The sequence below is a fragment of the Dicentrarchus labrax genome, unplaced genomic scaffold (assembly GCF_905237075.1).
Source record: "Dicentrarchus labrax unplaced genomic scaffold, dlabrax2021, whole genome shotgun sequence".
Classification (NCBI taxonomy): Eukaryota; Metazoa; Chordata; class Actinopteri; family Moronidae; genus Dicentrarchus; species Dicentrarchus labrax.
The window spans coordinates 30,274,125-30,293,135 of NW_026136711.1; the positions used below are offsets into that span (position 1 = coordinate 30,274,125).

Below are 19,011 nucleotides of genomic sequence, written 5' to 3' on the forward strand. Positions count from 1 at the left end.
GTGTCGCCGTATCTTATAAGGAAAACAATATTAACATATTGATTGTCCCCGTGCTTGAAAACCTTTTTATCTGTCGATTGTAATCGCCCAGCCCTCCATGTGTAACATAATCGTACATTAAGAAAAAAACGTGATTGAATGGTTCTGCCCAAAGATGAACAACCTCCAGGCAGATCAAACTCAAATATTTTCCTCATAACTAAAGTTTGAATCTGTTTTTAAAGTCTCTGAGACATTTGGAGCAGCTGAATCTGTGTCTTGGCACTAAAGATGTTTTTGTGCTTTTAGGTGTTTTATTGTTCAAATGATGTACAGAAATGATATCTTTCATGTATGTGTACATAGTAGTTTCATGTTTGTGTGGTGTTAGGGCTCTCGGTCTGGCAGTTGAGTCAGGTAGGGATTAAAGAAGTCTCTCAGGAGGCTCTGCACCCGGGCGGGCTGAGGGCCCCCGGCAGCAGGGACCAGCGCTGGATTCAGAGCCAGGTTCAGGACCTTTGTGGGGTTGAGAGCAGCAGACCGAGTCTGGGCAGTGTGGAGACCCTCGATGGCGCTGGACAGCCAGATGAGTCTCTTGAGACTCTGGATGTTTCGGCCGCGGTCGTGCATCAGCTGGTGTTCAGTCACAGCTCGGCGGCTGCAGGGAGGAGAAACAGAGTCAGAGACAGAGTCAGAAACAGAGTCAGATTCAAACTACAAATCACCACTGAATTTATTTATTTATTTATTTAGTCCACTCAAAAATCTGTTTTTTTTCTTGTTCCTACAGTTTAAAGTTTGATCTTCACTGTGCAGAATGATGTCCGTGCAGTTTGACTCTAAAAGGATTTTTCACATTTGTCTGCTGAAAGTTGAAAGTTTCTCTGAGCTCATTAAAAATGTTACTTTAAGGGGCGAGGCCTATCAACATGGTTTCTGACATCTAAAATAATTTGGGAGTCCGTCCTGGTCCAGTGTGATGTAGAAACTTGAAGCCTCCAGTGCCAACCCTGTCTCCTAGAAATTTATATTTGTTGTAAATTATTTCCATAATTACGTTGCAGTGACAACGTAACACCTGCCAGGATTTTTTGAAACACATTTATGTGACGTGGTGGAGTCACAAGGATGTGTTTGTTTGTTTGTAATCAACAATTCCTATTTATGTTAATAGAAAACGTAATTCGGTCTGCATTACGTTTCACTCCAAACAGATTTCCATAATTTGCACAGACACTGAGAATACACTTTACAGTAAAGTAGGAGACATATTGTGTCCAACAGGAAAACTTCACTAGAAATGAACAAAATTAGCCTATTCATTTATTTGTAAATATATTCAAATATTCTTTTATTTGTAATGAGGTAAAAGTAGTAGATGCATTTTTAAGGATTTTAATGTGAAAATTAGATTCTTTTCCCAGAAAAAACAGACACACATTATTGTTCTGTATATGTTGACATATTTGTATATGTCGTAATATATGTCTCGAGGAGTCTTTGAATATTTAAATGTAAAAACCATCAATCTAATACAGTGTGGTTTGAATTTTTCTTTGAAATGTCCAGTTGGTAATTTCAAGTTGTTTCACAGACACAAACATTTCACAAACATCAGCAGACATTAATCAAACCCTTACCACATATGTGATATTTGTGGAAATCGCATCATTGTTTTCACATTTCTTTGACAAATTAAATCAGCTCAGTAGTGACCCAAAAAATATTTACAGCAGATTTAGCCACACAGTGAGTTGATCTGTGATGTTTTAGTATTCCTTTAAGCTATAGTTGTTATAGACATTTGTCAATGTCAATAAATCAAAAATCATTAAAAATGTTGACTTGAGGCGTCTCACCTCTCGTTCTGTTGACACCGGCCGGTTGTGAAGACAACAAGAAGCATGACAGCGAGCCACTGCACAGGTCTGTGGGACATCTGCATCTTCTGCAACGAAACAGCCAGAAACACTCACAATCAAAACTCTTCATGTAAAAGAACAGAGAGCATTAAAAAAATATATGTAGTTTCTAGATTCACGTCAGCTGTTCAGGTAATCAGATCAGCTGCTCCAAACCTTTTGGTTCATGAAATATCAGCTTGCATAGTCCTACGTTTACTGGTTGTGACCAGTTCAACTAAAGACTGATTTCCACTGTAATGTTTGAAAGTTCTGAAGAAGTGAAAGCTCTCACAAAAAGAAGAGAAAAGTCAGGAGAATAAATATTTATCTACAGTAGCAGATATAAAAGTGGCTCTAAGCAGGAGCTCCTCACAATGCATACTTTATGGCCCAAAACAGACAATTGTCAGCCGCTTTGCTCCCATTTATCCTACTTTAAACCCTGTTTAGCGCCTAAAAAAGGGCTGCAAATCCACAGTGAATGTACCCTATTGAATCTAAATATACTGGAATCTGCCAAAACAATATCAACCACGTGTCTTTTAGTGTGTTGGTTTCTGCAGTGAAGTATTTTACTGCAGGATATTTGACATGTTTTTGATCATGTAAATGGGTTTGTGAGAAATGTCAGCAGGATGTGAGGAGCTTTTATCCACTGAGTAGATACATGAACGTTACATGATTTCATTTGGTTCAATAGGTGCCTGTTCCAAACAGGCTGATTGCTGGGCCTCTGGTATTTCAGAACCACTCATCCAAACTACCTCACAGTCGATACCGTGCTCCTTGAGTCCTCAGCAATACACCCTCCAAGTGTGGAGTCAATCGGATGAATGAGACTCCTTCCATTTTAATTTAGATGGCCTAAATACTCAGTTATATTTGGGTTGTGAACACGACTGCCTGTCTGCAAACTGAATTGTTTTTTTCTCGCAGCAGAATCCAAACTGACCACAGCAGCTGTTTTTGTGAAGAAGCGAAATACAACATATTCAGAGGTTTCTTCTTTCAAAAGATAGATTTTTGGTTGGAAGATTGCTTAAAGGTCCAGTGTGTAACATTAAAGAGGATCTATTGGCAGAAATAGAATATAATGTTCATAGTTATGTTTTCATTAGTGTGTAATCACCTGAAAATAAGAACCGTTGTGTTTTTGTTACCTTAGAATGAGCTGTTTTTATCACGCCGCGGGTCGCCTTAGGTGGAGTCCGTCATGTTTCTACAGTAGCCCAGGAGGGACAAACCAAACGTTGGCTGTAGATGCCACTATTCAGACACACTGGACATTTAAAGTCAAATCCTTTTTTCTGCCTCAATTTTAAACTAATGTTGAATGTAATTCCGGTCAATCAGAGACTTCTAGCTGGAATATTTTTTAAATCAAATATAAACGTCTGCAGGTTTACACAGAGAAAGGTGTTGTGGGTAACCGTCGATTGATTTAACTCCTCAAAGCAGAAACAAAAACAACAGTAAGTTAAAATAACCACATGAACGACTCAGAGTGACCTCTGTGTTTGCTTCTGTCCAGCTTTCAATCAACGAGAACCACAAGCAGCATTTTACATTTCTCTGTTAGGTATTTGTTAAATGGAAAACCATCACATGCACCTATAAAGGCTTCTTTTCAACTTTAACAGAAAAATGCACAAAGAATCAATTTCCCCCCCAAACAAACAATTGAGCATAAATCACCACATTTACAGAATAGGGTCACAGAAGTGTAACAAAAAAAAAAAACTAGAATAAAAACAAATCAAATTAAAATGAAATAAAATAAAAAATCACACTTAAACTGCGTTAAGTGATGATTCTTCTTCAAAGGTACTTACATTGTCCCTGTTGGTGACAGCAGCTCCTCTGATGATCAGACACTAAACTGACTTCAGGTTCGACCTCCAGACCTTTTATAAAGCCCCCCGACACACACACACACACACACACACACACACACACACACACACACACACACACACACACACACACACACACACACACAGACTCATTCAGACCTCCCACAGGCTTAAGAGTCACAACTAATTCAGCATTTGATTTGCTAATGAAACAAACGTCAGCGCCGTCAGCTCTCTGACATGTGATTTTGTGTCTGCAGAGGGAAAGTCTCAAACATTCTGCAGGTTATTTGTGTTAATACAATCTCTAAGAGCCTCCTGCTCCTCAGTGTGACAGTGGAAGAGGTTTGCACGCTCACAGATACTCTTTACATAATAAGGTGTTTTGAAAAAGGAAGATGAAATTCAATTGAGGGATTATCATCTTTCTATTTTCTGGTCTAATCCGCCCCGTTCCTCTCTGAGAGCTCTCTGAGCATCTGACAAAGAGGAATTTAGCAGAATGGGTCTGAATGGCATATTGATGTTGAGGGTGCAGACACACAGGAATGAGTCAGTGTGGATAAACTGAACGTCAGCAAACTGTCTGTCAGTTCAGGTTTAAACTTTTCTGAACACACTCTGTCTGTTGTTAAGATGCTTGTCGCCTGGAGCTTCTTCTCCAGCTCCTTGACATTACAACCACCAGCACTAATGAACACAAATAAACTGGAGTCTCCGGTTGCCGCGGTGTCACCGCAGTCGCCGTTGGAAGCATCTTGACAACCCCTTCCAGGACGAGTTTCCCTCAGTGAGAAATGTAGGCTGCCGTCAGTAGCTCGTGGGTGGAGAGAAAGAGTGTTTTAGTCCATTAGACTAAATGACGGTGATGTAAAGACATTCAAAAACAAATGGAGACGGAGAAGAAAGAAGAAACTAATCAGCAGACGGAGGTTTCTCACAGCCGGAAGCACACAGGACCATCAGATTGTGGTTTCTGGTTTCTGGTCAAGTTCAAACACAATATTCAAGTTTCACAGATTAAATCAGAGCCTGTATTTATACAATTTAGGACTAATTTATCAAATTTCTTAAGACTTAAAAATACTCTTAAATTAGAGAGCTCCAGAGGTGTCTGAAGATCCAAGATGGCTGCAGTACAGTGTGAGTGTGGGAACATATTTTCACTGTATGAATGTGCACAAGGCCTCGCTCAGATAGTGGCAGCTTGCAACGGCACTGTCAGGGGCACCAGTGGAGGAGTGGGTATACTCTTCATTCATGCCCCAGTCTTTTTTAAACAGCCTCTCTAGCAAAGCATAAACGCTCTGTGTTATAAACAGTGTAAGATTATTCTTGAATATTTTTAGTTCACACAAAAATGAGCCAGCAGTATTTACACTGTGTGACTTAAAGGTCCGGTGTGTAGGATTCAGTGGCGTCCAGCGGTGTAGTTGCAGATCGCAACTCCCTCGCTTGAAGCTCGTTTTCCGAGCACGAAGGAGAAACTTTGTGAACGCTCCTCTAGAGCCAGTGTTTGGTTTGTCTGTTCCAGGCTACTGTAGAAACATGGTGGTAACTATATATATTTTGAGTGAATTATTCCTAAATCCATCCTTACTGAAGCTTTGCTGCTGTTTGTTTTTATTATTTTCATTTATTTTTTAATAATCTTGAGGTTTGGACAAAACAAGCATTGTGAATGTGTCTCTTTGGGCTCAGGGTAATTTTCACAATATTTCTCACTATTTTCAATCCATCAATTAATGGAGAAAATAATCAGCAGATTAATCCATAATCAAAATAATCAGTTAAATCCTGCTTTTACATCAATGCATTAATTATATGATTATATAATAATAGTCACAGGAGACATTTTGAGTACTTTTACTTTTAATACTTTAAGCTAATCTTTCATGATTAAACTTACAGACTTTTATTTGTAAAGTATTGTTTCACTCAACTCAACTTTATTCATATAGCACCTTTCATAAAACACATGCAGCTCAAAGTGTTTCACATAACAAACTGAAACAACACATAAAAAAGTGAACAACAATAGAATGTAAAACATCTCCAAAAGTCGATGTGACAATAAACTCCAGGGAGAGTAAAAACCTCTGATTAAAACCTAAAAACTAACTAACAATACTCCAAAGTAAAAACCAGATTAAAAAGATTAAGTAAAAGATAAATACAGAGAGAGCTCATCATTATAATATACAGAATCAAACTGTGTCGTGCAGCAGGAGCTCCTTCAGGTGTAAAGCAGCCAGAATCCACAAGGTGGCAGTGTTGCACTGATCAGCTGAGGAAGAGGAAGAGGAAGAGGAAGTCTCAGCACAACTGGAGCCTCAGAATTAGGAGACTAATGTGTCTATTGTGTAACATGCAATATATTATGACTGTTGGATAGCGCCCCCTAGAGGCTCCAGTATTCATTACAGCTACATCTTAAAGCCTCACCAGCAGTGTAACTAAATGTAAAGTTTGTCCTGATGATGTAAAGGAAAGGTCATCGGGTCAAAGGTTTTTACTATATCTATGTATTTACATATCATTTTTCTTTCTATGTTTCTTTTTTCTACCAGTTTTAACCTCAGTTGCAGCCATATTGTCTCTGTTAATTCCCTCTGTAGTCTTATTTAAAATACACAGTAGGGCTATATCTTGGTATTTAGTTCATTTCTGTGAAGAAAACTAAAGTAAATTGTTATTTTTTTAAGTTCAGATTATTATTTAAGATGACAAACAGCCTCTTCCTGCGTTAGAAAGTTAAAACAAAGAAAGAGTTGATAGAACAATGAGAATAAAACACTGAATTTGTCAGAAAGAAGGAGCCTGTTAAGTATTAATGATTGTTAATATGATAGAACAGACAGAGAATTTATAAAAAAGTTCCTAAAAATAAAAGGAAAACTCATCTCTGATCAATATTAAAAGGAAATAATCCGCTCAAAATTCACCCAAATCACTCGTCTTTGTTACTGGGTTCATTATTTATAAGTAGTTCTGTACTGTTGTTATTGTTATACATTGAATATAATATAAAATATCCATAAAATATCACTAAAATGTCACTTAATGAACTGTTGAATCAGTTCACACAGTGACAGAAACGGTGTCCCTGAAGAAAAAAGGTTGTGAACCAATGTCTGAGGTAGAGTGTGGAAGTCTTTATGGGTCCACTTCCTATAAACCTAACCCAGGACTTGAGTCAGACCAGGTCCTAACCCTTCAGTCTAATCAGGTCTGATGTTCTCTCTCTATGTCAGCCTGTTAACATCTGTCCTCGGGCTGATGACCTCTGCGTTCCTATGATGCTGATTTTGAGAATGTTTGAATGACGAGCATCAGGAAGCGAGCTGCGTTGATTACCGCAGCGACTGAGAGGTCAGGAGGTCACGGAAATCCTGCGGAGTCGACGCAGGAGGAGTAAGAACATCTGGCCAGAGGTTGATGTTCCTCTGAACCCAGATGTTGAACTCACTGACATCATCATTGCTGTACGAAGCGATGGGAGCAAACGCCGTTTAATGGCACACAGGAATATCTTACTGCTTACTGTAACAAGTGTTGATCACAGCTGGGTTTCCATGGTAACGAAGTGATCTAAGATGTCCACCGTATAAATGTGATTTTAACGCTGCACAGGAGCTCTCTGCTTCTTATCATCCTTTCATCCCTCTCTCTCTCTCTCTCTCTCTCTCTCTCTCTCTCTCTCTCTCTCTCTCTCTCTCTCTCTCTCTCTACGAAAACAGGCAGAAACTGATTTCATTAGCTTAACAAACACAATCAGTAATCTTCTTTTGGATTCTAACGTAATTTAATATTGACCAAATAAAACTGCTCAAAGTAAATAAAATCAATAAGCTGTTATTAAAGCATTAGTCTGGTTTTAGTCTATATTTTTTTATTGTCACAACAAAGTTGTTAGTTTCTCTTCTGCCATCCTCTCTCAGTCTCTGTGGTTCCTGTTGAAGATGTTTGTGTTGATTCTGGCGCCCCCTGTGGACAGAAATGGTAGCGTTTCCACCACCTCATTTCATTGATGTGTATATTTTAAACATTTCTTCTTTTTTTTTTTTTTTACACGCCTTAAATTCAAGAAGGCCTCAGGACCTCCTGTGAAGCTAGTGGGGGTCCTGACCCTCAGGTTGGGAACCCCTGGCCAAGAAAAAGTATCTTCATCAGCGAGCTGTAGTGATGTCACTAGTTAGCTTGAACTGGATTTGTCTCGACTGTTTGTTTCAGTTTTGATGTTCTGCTCCTGAAAATTATACATTTCTATGACATAAATCAATTAATATGTTAAGAATAAATGTCAGACTGGGACTAAGTGTAGTTACTGCAGTTTGTCTTTGTGTGGCAGAGAGATCCTTTCAATCCTAAGAGAACTGAAGCTGGTTTCTTTAAAAAAGTCCAAAAAGTCTTTAAACTGTTGTTAATAATTAAAGCATCCAGTGCTGCGTTGCTCCAGCTGTGTGTAAATGAGGGTGTAAAGCCATTTGTAACTAAATCAGCTACTAAAACTGGTTCCACCACAATTACCTGCAGCATAACTTTACTAATTTGGACGTAAAGTCATAAATAAACCAATCAATGATCAAAGAGTTCCATCGCTTTTATTTAAGTAATGCATAATTCATTGACTTGATAATAGTTTCTGTTTTAACTAAGATAAGTTTGAACTTACACACAGCGGCTGCTTCAGGTTTCTGCTCCGGGTCAAAGAGCAAAGACACATTTAGTAATAATAATAATTAATAATCATTTAGCAGAAAACACTCATTCCCTTAAACTTGTCACATTTTGGATCCGACCTCCGCACCCAGGAGGAAAAATACTAAAAATGATCTTTAAAAATAAAATTTAAAAAATCACAAATTGACACTGATTTATTTCAAATTCCAATGGCTTTATTTTATGTATATAGATTTGTATATATTTATATATATTTATATATTATATATATATACTTATGTAACAACTTTTACTCAGTTGCTTGATTATCATCTTTTGTTCAGCTTAAGTTCAAACGACATGACACTAAGACCAAAGGCATTCCACACGATCATATCTTACAAAAGAGTAAAGAAAACAACATGAGTGTGTGCACCTGTCGTACACGCACACATACATACATCAATGTACAGGTATCGTGGTTCTGCTTGTAGAAAGAACTGAAAACTAAAAAGTCGACCGAGACAGAGACGAGCAGACAGAGTGAGAGTGTGAGGGAGAGAGAGTGAGGAACCAGATGAACCACTGGAGTCGAACTGGAGGATTCTGTTGCATAGATTGAAGCAAACAGGAGGAGGATGTCTGACGGGAAACAGACGAGGATGAAGAGTGAACGAAGGGAGAAGGTGACACACACACTGAGGAAACACACCGAGCCAACAGCCCACCTGACACACACACACACACACACACACACACACACACACACACACACACAGGGAAGCACAGGTAGTTTTATTTTGGCTCACAAACAAACAAACAGATCAGTGCTGAGGCTCAGACAGGACTGAAGACACTGAGGCCACATCCTCTGTATTTAGCATTATGATGAAAAAGCTAACATGCATCAAGTAGCATTAAACACAAAGTGCAGCTGAGGCTGATGGGAATGTCGGTAGTTTTGCAGAAATTTGGTCACAAACCAAAGTAATGGACACAATGATGAATTTGACCTGATGAAGTGTCACCAAAGTGATTATAACTCGTTACCAGATCACTAATTACTACATTTCATCCAATAGATGTTGACACATTACACTGTGAACACGTCTGGTGATCCATCAGATAAATACTGATTCATTTCAGTCGACATCATGTTGGATGTTTGTCTTTTCTGTCACTCTGTTTATCTCCAACACGTCTGAACTTCCCCCTTTGTCGTAATTAGGACTTGGACGTTCACGTGAACCTGACGCTGGTTATTTATCCTCAGGATACCATACATAATTTAAACATTACTACACAAACTTAAGTAAATAAAAGGATTCACTTTGTCCTCAGCAGAACTGTATCCCTGGCAGTGTGAAGAAGGCTGTCAAATAACATCTAGACCTCCATATTTGGGAATAAACTATACAGAAAATATAAACAATTCAAAATAATCCAAATAATTAAAGAGCGAGATTCTATTTTTGGTTGCGTTGAGAGCGACATTTATGACCTCAGTATTTCTTGAATCTTGCTGCCAGACATGTTAAAACCTCGGTGTACTTTAACGTGAGCACAAGGTCCAACGTTTCCACACCGACACAAAACTTCAATGCACAAAACACCGTCACCATGACGACTGTTTCTACAACCTGATAAAACACAAAATTAAAAATATATATTTTTTATAATACAGAAATCAAATTTGAGGAGAAATGTTCAGTTGTGTTATGAAGACGTCAGAAGTTTGTATCTACTGTAAGTGATGTGTATGAAACTCACATCAGTTTTTAATCAGTGTCCTGTTTAGAGAGGGGCCATATTTAGCTTAGCTTAGCATAAAGACTGGATGCAGAGGGAAACTGCTAGCCTGCCTCCATCCAAAGAGAAAACAAATCCATCTTTCCAACAACTCCAAAGTGAAATATTTTGTGGTTTTCGTGCTGTTTTAGACTATACAAGAGGGGAAACAGTTTTATTTTATGGCAGTGGATATTCAGATTAAAATGTAAAATCTGATATTTGTTTTATGACATGAACACGTTTGATAAAGATCCCTTACAGTTGGTTATTAAAGGATTGTGGTCGAGATATGTAACAAACGTGACATTTTAAGTTAAAGTATTAGGTTAAAACGATAAAAAAATTTATTAATTAACTATTTTGATGTCAAACATTTTTCTCAAAAGTGTTGATTTGCTGCTTTTCTTTATCAGTTACGAAGGTAAACTTAATATCTTTGCCACCTTTCCCACAATTTTCAGACATTTTACAGACAAAATTATATAATAATCAAAACAAAATGTATATGGCCAAACTGATACATCTGTGATAAGATAAAGTCGGTCGGGCTCTAACATGAACACAGACAGGTGAAACTCCATTATCCTCATCTTCCTCCCCCGACCTGGCCAGTAGAGAGAAGCAGGAGGATGATGATGAAGATCAATGGATGCGATTGGAGAGATGATGACACCTGCAGGGCTGGAAGCCTACCTGAACCACATGCTGAAGGCCTGTTAACTGTCATCGTCTCCCTCCTCCTCTCACTGCACAGATGAGTGGGTGATGAGTTCAGGGGGAATCTGTAAATGTGAGTGTTTAATGTGTGTGTGTGTGTGTTTGTGTGTGCTGTGTGACCGGAGGGGTGAAAACAGTGGAGAGGCGGATGAGCGGACAGAGCTGTTATTAAATTATTCTGTTTTCTGGATAAATGGAGAATGATGGAGAAAAAAAAAAGGAAGAATCTTTATCTTTCATCAATCCATCCATCAGAAGTCACACAGTTTAATTTCCTCAGTGTGTTTCACCTCACAGTGCAAATACATGTGTGTGTGCGTTAGTGTGTAATGTTGCATGTGTTTTTTTTTTGGGGGGGGGTGAGGGCAGGGGGGGGCATGTATTTGAGATTCATTTGGAAAACAAGTCAACATTTTGGGATGTTTCATTCCATACTAAAACATGCAGAACACAGAACATTGAACACATATACTGAACAATTAGTTTTATCCAAATGCAGTTTCTCTTTTTTTTTTTTTTTTTTTTTCCTATATATCTCTTTTTCGCACAGAGTGGCTTTAGGCTACACAGAACACGACGGAACCAATCGCACCAGGTTGGACATATTGCTTTAAACCACCAAATTTTGTATATATGTCATGCATGCCACATAGATGATATTATGTTTATACAAAAATAACACCAACGCCTATTACTGTGTATCATAGTAATTACAGAAAACAAATCTTTTTCAGTCTTTTTTGCAATGAACTGAGAAACCATATATATGTATATCTATGTATTTATATCCATATATATATATATATATATAAACATATATACATACATACATACTAGATATAAATACATAGAGATAATATATAAATATATAGATATATATGTTTAGTGGTTATGACTTTTCAAACTGTGATATTCCAGTTAGTTTGAACCATTTTTTTTTTTAATTTGTGAATTTTGAAGTGGATGTGAAGGTTCTCCAAAGAATTCCTTAATATCCGACGACAGGAAGCTGTTCTGAGAAAGACAGTGCTCTGAAGAGGAAGCAGTCAAAATGCAACAATGACCGGATAAGAAGTGAAGAGTTCATTTTCCATACAGAAGTCCTATTGGAAAACTGTGGCAAAACTGAGGTCTTCTTCAGAAAACTAAAACCAGGTGAAGAGTTTCAGTCCGCTGCTGAGTCTCGTCCGGACTGTTTTATTTGTGACGCAGCTGAAACCAGAAGCACAAACAGGTCTCCGACGGCGGGCTGTACTGTGCACCGTGAGACGTGAGGGCAACCAGTCCAACAGAGGACCACCACAGCCACACCAAGGCCATGGCAAGAGCAGAGGGACAATCTTATCCAGACGGAAGGGAAGGAGGGATGGAGGGAGGAAGGGAAGAGGAGGAGGAGCAAGGGGAAGGGGAGGGGGGGTCATGTGACAGCAAACTTTCTAATCAAACTTGTGCAGAAGAAGAAAAGAAAAGAGAAAACGACTTTGGCAGAACATTCTTAAAGCTTTGCTGGGTGGTGATTGGCTGATTGCCTCCTCTCCCATTTCCTGTCACCGACGCAGACAGCAGGGTAACACTTCATCCACTTATATGACAATATTTACACTGTACTGACTGTGAGGTGTTTCTGTCCGATTCAGCAGCTGAACAGAAACAAAAAATCATCGTTTTGGAAGGTGCGTCTCATTTATGCCCAACGGACGCACAGCAGGAAGAGGAAGTGACGCCACGAGCGCTTTTAACAGTCCTGCTCTCTTCCCGGGAGAATGTTTCTGAAGTTGTATAAAATGGCGATGACATCTACAGATGTAGCCGTGTCCCTTCGCAGGCTCCGCCTCCTTAAACGTCTGAATTTCATGACCAAAATTAACAATTAGGAGTGAATCTGGAAAAAGATGAAAGGACGTCTTTTCCTCCTTTAGACGACACTCAGGCCCCTCGACGCCTGAGTACGCACACATACACAGCTAACGGCAATTTGTAACCTAATTACTAAAATTTTGGTTTCAACAAACATTCAGATTTCGTCACAGCAACCTTGGTAAAGTTATCACAGCTGCTGGTCAAAGTAATTAATGTTTAAAATACTGACAAATAAACTAACAGAGGAACTCAGAGAGAGTCCACATTTTGGTCGGTGGCCCCACGTTGGCGGAGGTCTTCGCGAGTCCGGTTTCTAGCAAACGAGACACGAGGTTATATTCAGTCTAATCTGGTTTCTGTCGCGTCCTGTCGTATCGCCCTTGTTCTCGGATCACTTTTTGGAGCGGCTCCGACCTTCCTCGGACCCGTCTGTACTGGGTCTAACTGTCCTCGAGTCCGGAGTCCGTAGACTTAATGCATGTTTTGGTTCTGGTTTGGTTTCATGATTTGCTCTGCTTTTGGTCCTTGGGTTACTTTCTCAGTTTTGGTCCGTCTGTTTGGGTTCAGAGCTTCTTTTTTCGGACGAGGGCTGACACGCCCCTTAAAAAGGAGGCGGAGCCTGAAGCGGGACGCAGCTTTTGATCCTCTTTAAAGTCGTCAGCTCCGACAACAGTCAGTTGGAAAACAGCGTCAATCCACTCATTCAAAAGAAAAATCAGCCGTAGTAGCTTCAAAGTATAGAAACAAAGAAACCCAGAGGTTGGATAAATAATTATACACTCCCATTTAATGTTTGATACAGTTAGCTGTATTCACGTTGCATTTGCTGAACTCTAATGGAGTTGGATAACTTGCGAAATCACATAGCGTGTAGTGTATCACAACATCTTAGATAAAGTGAATATACTCATGAAAAAGGGGGCTGAGGAGACTAGATTGTTGAGATTCCAATTGAACGGCCAACAAGAAGTAAACAAGTCACTGCAGGTTTTTGAGCCCTAACATCGGGTGACCAAGACGACACACGTGGCATAAATATTTAGAGAGCTGTAAAAAGACACAGTCCACGTTAGATTCATCTCATTCATGTACTGTACTGTCACCAAACTCTTCAGCCTATACATATATATTCATATATCTCCAAAATATTAAAAAGTACTTAATATAAAAATACAGAAGAATTGTAAAAAATGAGCAAAACATTGAATTTTATATGAAAACCATGCAAGAAAGATTCCCCATTTAGTTAAATAGTAACTCTAAGATTCAGGAAAGCAAGGGAATGAAAGGAAAGTGGTCGGATGAGAGAAGCGCAGGCGAACTGCCACCCACTTGCTTTTCATGTAAACATTGTAGAGGTCCTTTAAACTTGGTTCGGCAGTGACGACTGAAGATTTTCTCCTTGCTTTTTGGTCATGTTTGGAGAGTAAAGGGCCGGGGGGGAGGGAGGGGAGGGGGTGGGGTAGGGGTTGGGAGGAGTCAAGGGGGTCAGGGGTGAGAAAGTCCAAAGGAAACCTTGATAACAATGAGATAAAAAACAATACAGACAACCTATAAAATATGGCTCTGAGTTACATAGAAAAAGCTCATCAGAGGGGAGAGGAAGAACCTAGTCATGACAAAAAGTTGGAAATATGGCAGTAGTAGCACATTACTTCAATAACGTGTCCTAGTTCATAGATAGGTTAATGGCTGCTAGTCAGACTAAGAGGGGATTAGATGCATCGCTGCTTCTGATTGGAAGATGATTCCTTCTTCTTTTAAGACAGTAATCTGCGGACAACGGCCGGCAGGAAGTACTGAGCGGCAGCAGGGACACACAGTGGATTTAACTCTACAGGCTGACTGGTGACATCGTCAGTCTCCCATAAACCTCAGCTTGGCCGTCACACTGACGTCTGTCAATTAAAACACAGCAGAGCGGAGAGCGCTGATGATCAAACTCTCTCCGCAGCTGGCCGTGTGATGTCACTGACAGCTGATTTAGTTTCTGTTCATAAAATCTGACAAACGAGGGAGCAGAAACGTCAGAACTGGTACTAAGATTTGTCTTGAACACAGACAGACGGTCCAGACCCCGTTCAGAGATCCATTAACGTCCTGTCTGTTGCACTGAATCTGACCCAAAAGAGACTCATCGACACCGTAGTCGTTCCCCTCGTTAAAGCAAATGTTTGAGCCGTAAATGGAAATGTGCCAACTCACCTTTCCCCCAGTGTGAGCTGGGAGAGGCAGTTCTATCTGTATAGCGCCAAATCATAACAGAAGTTATCTCACGTCACTTTTCATATAGAGCAGGTTTAGACCGTACTCTGTATAGAAGCATTTACAGAGACCCAACAATTCCCACCATGAACAAGCACTAGGCGACAGCGGCGAGGAAAAACATGGCACAGGTATGTACCCAAAATCTAAGACCACACAGACAATACATGTCCATGTATGCAGACACACACTGTAGAGTATCTCAGGGCTTTACCTTCCCTGCTGCAGCTTCCTCTGCAGTATTAATGAGTCTGTTTTAGTCGTGTGGTGGTAACAGGATATTCAGTCCGACAGACAGGACAGTTAAGCTCTAAACGGACGCTGCTGCGGACTAACACACATATGGTCGTCTAAACAGAATCCCAAATATTCATTCCTAACTTTATCATGCGACTCAACAAGAATGAAACATAACATGCATCCTACTAGAGGGGGAACCACACTCCTGTTTCCTATCAACACTGTGGACCTACTGGAGGAGGGGCAGAGAGGGAATCAGAACCCCTAACTGGATGAGTTGAGGTCCGACCCCCACTGAGCAGAGAGCGAGCCCTCTCCGGACGCCGCCATGTTAGATATTTGTCTGGGCAAGTAAACATTCAGTCTTTCCACATGCAACACAGCAGCTAAAGAAAAACCAACACATACAGACACGATAAAGGGAAGAACATTTTTTTTAACAGTTGAACTGTGAAGACTGTAGTGTCACACTCACAAGACATTCTGAGGAGTTTGAATCAACCATCAATTAACAATCTTTAGAGGTTTTTTAAAAACAAAAAAACAAAAACAAAACAAAAAAACAAGGTTACATTTTTGCATTTGCCTAAAAATCTTCTGAACACCAAACCCGGCTGTTAGCTGTGTAGAGGAGCGAAAGCGTATGTACATGAGAATCATTGCACTCTTTGAAAAGTTCGGTGCCACTTTTGAGAGCGTTACGCAGGAATGAGCGAGTACAGAACACAACATGCGGCTGCGAGACCCCGCAAAGGTCGAAACCCAACATACTTCAAAAGCTTTTCAAAAAGGATCATCAAGTAAAAAATATACATGAATGGACAAGGACAGGCCTTCCACAGTGGAGACTCTGGACTCCACCCTCTACTTGATACATGAGTGTGGTGGTTGTGGAGGGACAAACTTACAGGCAGAACGATGCCACAGTCAGTATGAAAAACACAACGTGGCAGGAATGACTGAGGGGGTGAAGACGATGTGAAGCATGTGTGTGCACAGAATGAGAGGATGAGCGGAGTGACGACTTCCCTCCTCAGTGCGACAGTTCAGTTGGTGGGATGACAGATGATAAAGAGGAGGGAGGAGGAGGAAGGGGGGGAGGGAGGAGGAGCTCAGATGGATGACAAGAGGCTGAGGGGGAAGGTGCTGGGCGGCTCTCCTCCTCCCCCCGCCTAAGAGTGGGCGCCATGGAGGGGGTCAATCTCGTCTCCAGACTCCTCGATGGTGGGGATGCGAGCCTCCTCCTCGGACAGGGGGACGAACTCGGGATGGGCCATGAAACTGTGGATGGAGCTACGGGACTCTGGGCTCTCCAGCCCCGCGTACAGGGAGCTACGGAACGCGTTCACCACCTTAATCTGAAACAAAGACAGAGAAGAGACATCAGAGGACGAGCAGATTGACAGATACAGGTCCCATTTTTATGAAAATGTCAAACAAACACGGTGGTCGTGCAGCTGAATCTGGGCGGGTGGGGGGGGGGGTGGAGGTGCAAAACCACAAAACACAACGTTAACAAGTGAAACAGCTGGATGGGAACATGGCGGGAGAACAGAAAATATAATTTCCACAAAACATCAACAAAACAAAAAGGTCAAAAATAAAATAAAAAGGTCAACATGATGTCGGAGGCAGCCGAGTGCAGGAAGACAAACTGCAACCAAAATCCACCAACAGGCGGCAAAATGTGGAGGGGCATCAGATCACCATGGCTACAACACACACACACACACACACACACACACACACACACACACACACACACACACACACACACACACACACACACACACACACACACACACACACACACACACACACACACACACACACAGGGATTTGCTCCCATTCAGTCACAAGAGTGTCAGTGAGATCCAACACTGATGTTGGGTGATAACATTTAGCTCACAGTTGGAATCTGAGCGCATCCCAGAGGTGTTTGATGGGGTTGAAGTCAGGTGTCACTTATTCCACCAACAGGAGCTCACTATCGTCTAAAGTGTTTACATTATAGTGTAAATAGATTTCCCCTCGTAAGAATTACACATCAGGAGAAACACAACCAGACCAAAAGGATGTGGAGTTGTTAACTGAACCTCAGTACATTTTCTGTCTGAAGTGCACCTGCAGTCTGTTTGATCCAATAGTTCCTGATTGAAATCATAATGATGCCAGTTTTTAGGGATACTACATACTACATGTCCCCAGATCTGCTCTGTGTTCATCAGTTTGTGTGACTAAACACAACTTCTTTCATCAATATTCAACATGTAATAACAGGACAAGCTAACATTATAAATGACTGTGACACAGGGCCACCACATTATCTAATGACCTGTCTTTCTTTATACTGTACTTTAGAGTTTAATTCACTAACATATAATAATTCAAATATTTATATATGAACAAATATCTATAAAACACCAAAGAACTATTGAAATGCAGAAAAAAACATTACTACAGGGGCCCCTGGAGGTCTGGGCCCCGCTTTGCCAACTTGTAATACAGCCTTGATGGTGTCAGTGCTATTATAGAAAACGATACATGGCCCCAATAAACAACACACACACACACAAACACACACACACACACACACACACACACACACACACACACACACACACACACACACACACACACACACACACACACACACACACACCATTAAGCCTTTCCAATCACACCCGGAGTCAGAATCATTTTGTCCTCTAGCTGCTCCCTTCTCTCTTCTTTAAGTCGTTTCCTCTGTCATGAATCCACAGAGGCTGCAGCTGATCACACTGATTTATACGCACCAGCAGACCCTCTTCATCATAATTAATAACCCTGCAGTTCAAAGCTCTCTATTACTGAACCACAGGAGAGCTGCAGGCTGAGCACTGCAGCTTAGAGCATACATGCAGCCATCACACCACACACACACACACACACACACACACACACACACACACACACACACACACACACACACACACACACACACACACACACACACACACACACACACACACAAACACATACACACAAAGCTCACAAGTTAAAAAGCTCTTGGCTGTTAAACCATGAGAGACTTGCTGAGCCTGACAGATTTAACCCTGCTCAGGATTAACCCATAAAATTATCTTGGTGCCCAGGCCGTCGCCTCTGAGAAAAAGACGGGGAAAAAAAACAACAACAAAGAAAATAGAACAAGGATTTTTTTTCTCCTCTCTGTCACGAATCAGAACATTTCGCAACTCCTTTCTCTTCTCGTTGGCCACATGTGCCAACAGCTGTGATCTGTCATCGGCTCGTCAGGCAGCAAGTCACATCAGGGTTAATAGATGCATGTTAAGAGTTTAAATCTCCACAACATGCAGGAGAAGCAGCGGGCTGAGCGATGAAAGGTATTAAAAAAAGGGACGAGAAGGAGATTAAGACGGAGGGTAAGCTACAGCAGAGGAAGGTGAAGTGGGAAGCACAAAGTAACAGTGAGAGATGGAAACAGGTCGACTGATCAGGTTGTCTGCAAGTTCATTTCTAAGAGCTTTAATATGGTTTTCAGTTCAAGATTAAAGCTGGCCATATTTTATATTTTATTACTGTCAACACATCCCTGTGTTCGTCCTGCTCTGTGTGCGGCACTCAAACCTCCACTGGCTCCTACTGAAGACATAAAAACTTTAAAAACAGCTCAGAAATATATAATTTAATTTATAAACACGGCTCAGTGATTTTCTATAATAGCTTCCTTACTGACA

General features: G+C 40.6%; 2 protein-coding genes across 7 annotated transcripts in view; both read right to left on the bottom strand.

Annotated features, from left to right (window-relative positions):
• Positions 1 to 271: 271 nt before the first annotated feature.
• On the bottom strand, positions 272 to 3,884 carry pth4 (parathyroid hormone 4). The gene is made up of 3 exons (XM_051415611.1): positions 3,716 to 3,884; positions 1,839 to 1,927; positions 272 to 637 (listed from the first exon to the last, which is right to left on the bottom strand). The coding sequence occupies exons 2-3, from the start codon at positions 1,922 to 1,924 to the stop codon at positions 367 to 369; spliced, it is 357 nt and encodes a 118-aa protein (XP_051271571.1). The 5' UTR covers positions 1,925 to 1,927; positions 3,716 to 3,884; the 3' UTR covers positions 272 to 366.
• A 9,642-nt stretch (positions 3,885 to 13,526) lies between these two features.
• The window catches only part of LOC127372151 (plasma membrane calcium-transporting ATPase 1), an 84,027-nt gene continuing 78,542 nt past the window's right edge, over positions 13,527 to 19,011 (bottom strand). For 3 of the 6 annotated variants that reach the window (XM_051415597.1, XM_051415596.1, XM_051415594.1), the window contains one exon: positions 13,527 to 16,629. In XM_051415597.1, the coding sequence (XP_051271557.1) occupies positions 16,444 to 16,629 (186 nt within the window). In that variant the 3' untranslated portion in view covers positions 13,527 to 16,443. The remainder of the gene's footprint in view (positions 16,630 to 19,011) is intronic. The other 3 variants (XM_051415595.1, XM_051415592.1, XM_051415593.1) reach the window with 1 other exon arrangement.

Excerpts from the sequence above, each read along its gene's own strand:
- pth4 (XM_051415611.1), bottom strand. The coding sequence starts at position 1,924 with ATGCAGATGTCCCACAGACCTGTGCAGTGGCTCGCTGTCATGCTTCTT. Across the intron at positions 638-1,838 it reads CGGTGTCAACAGAACGAGAG|CCGCCGAGCTGTGACTGAAC; the intron begins GTGAGACGCCTC and ends TCCTCCCTGCAG.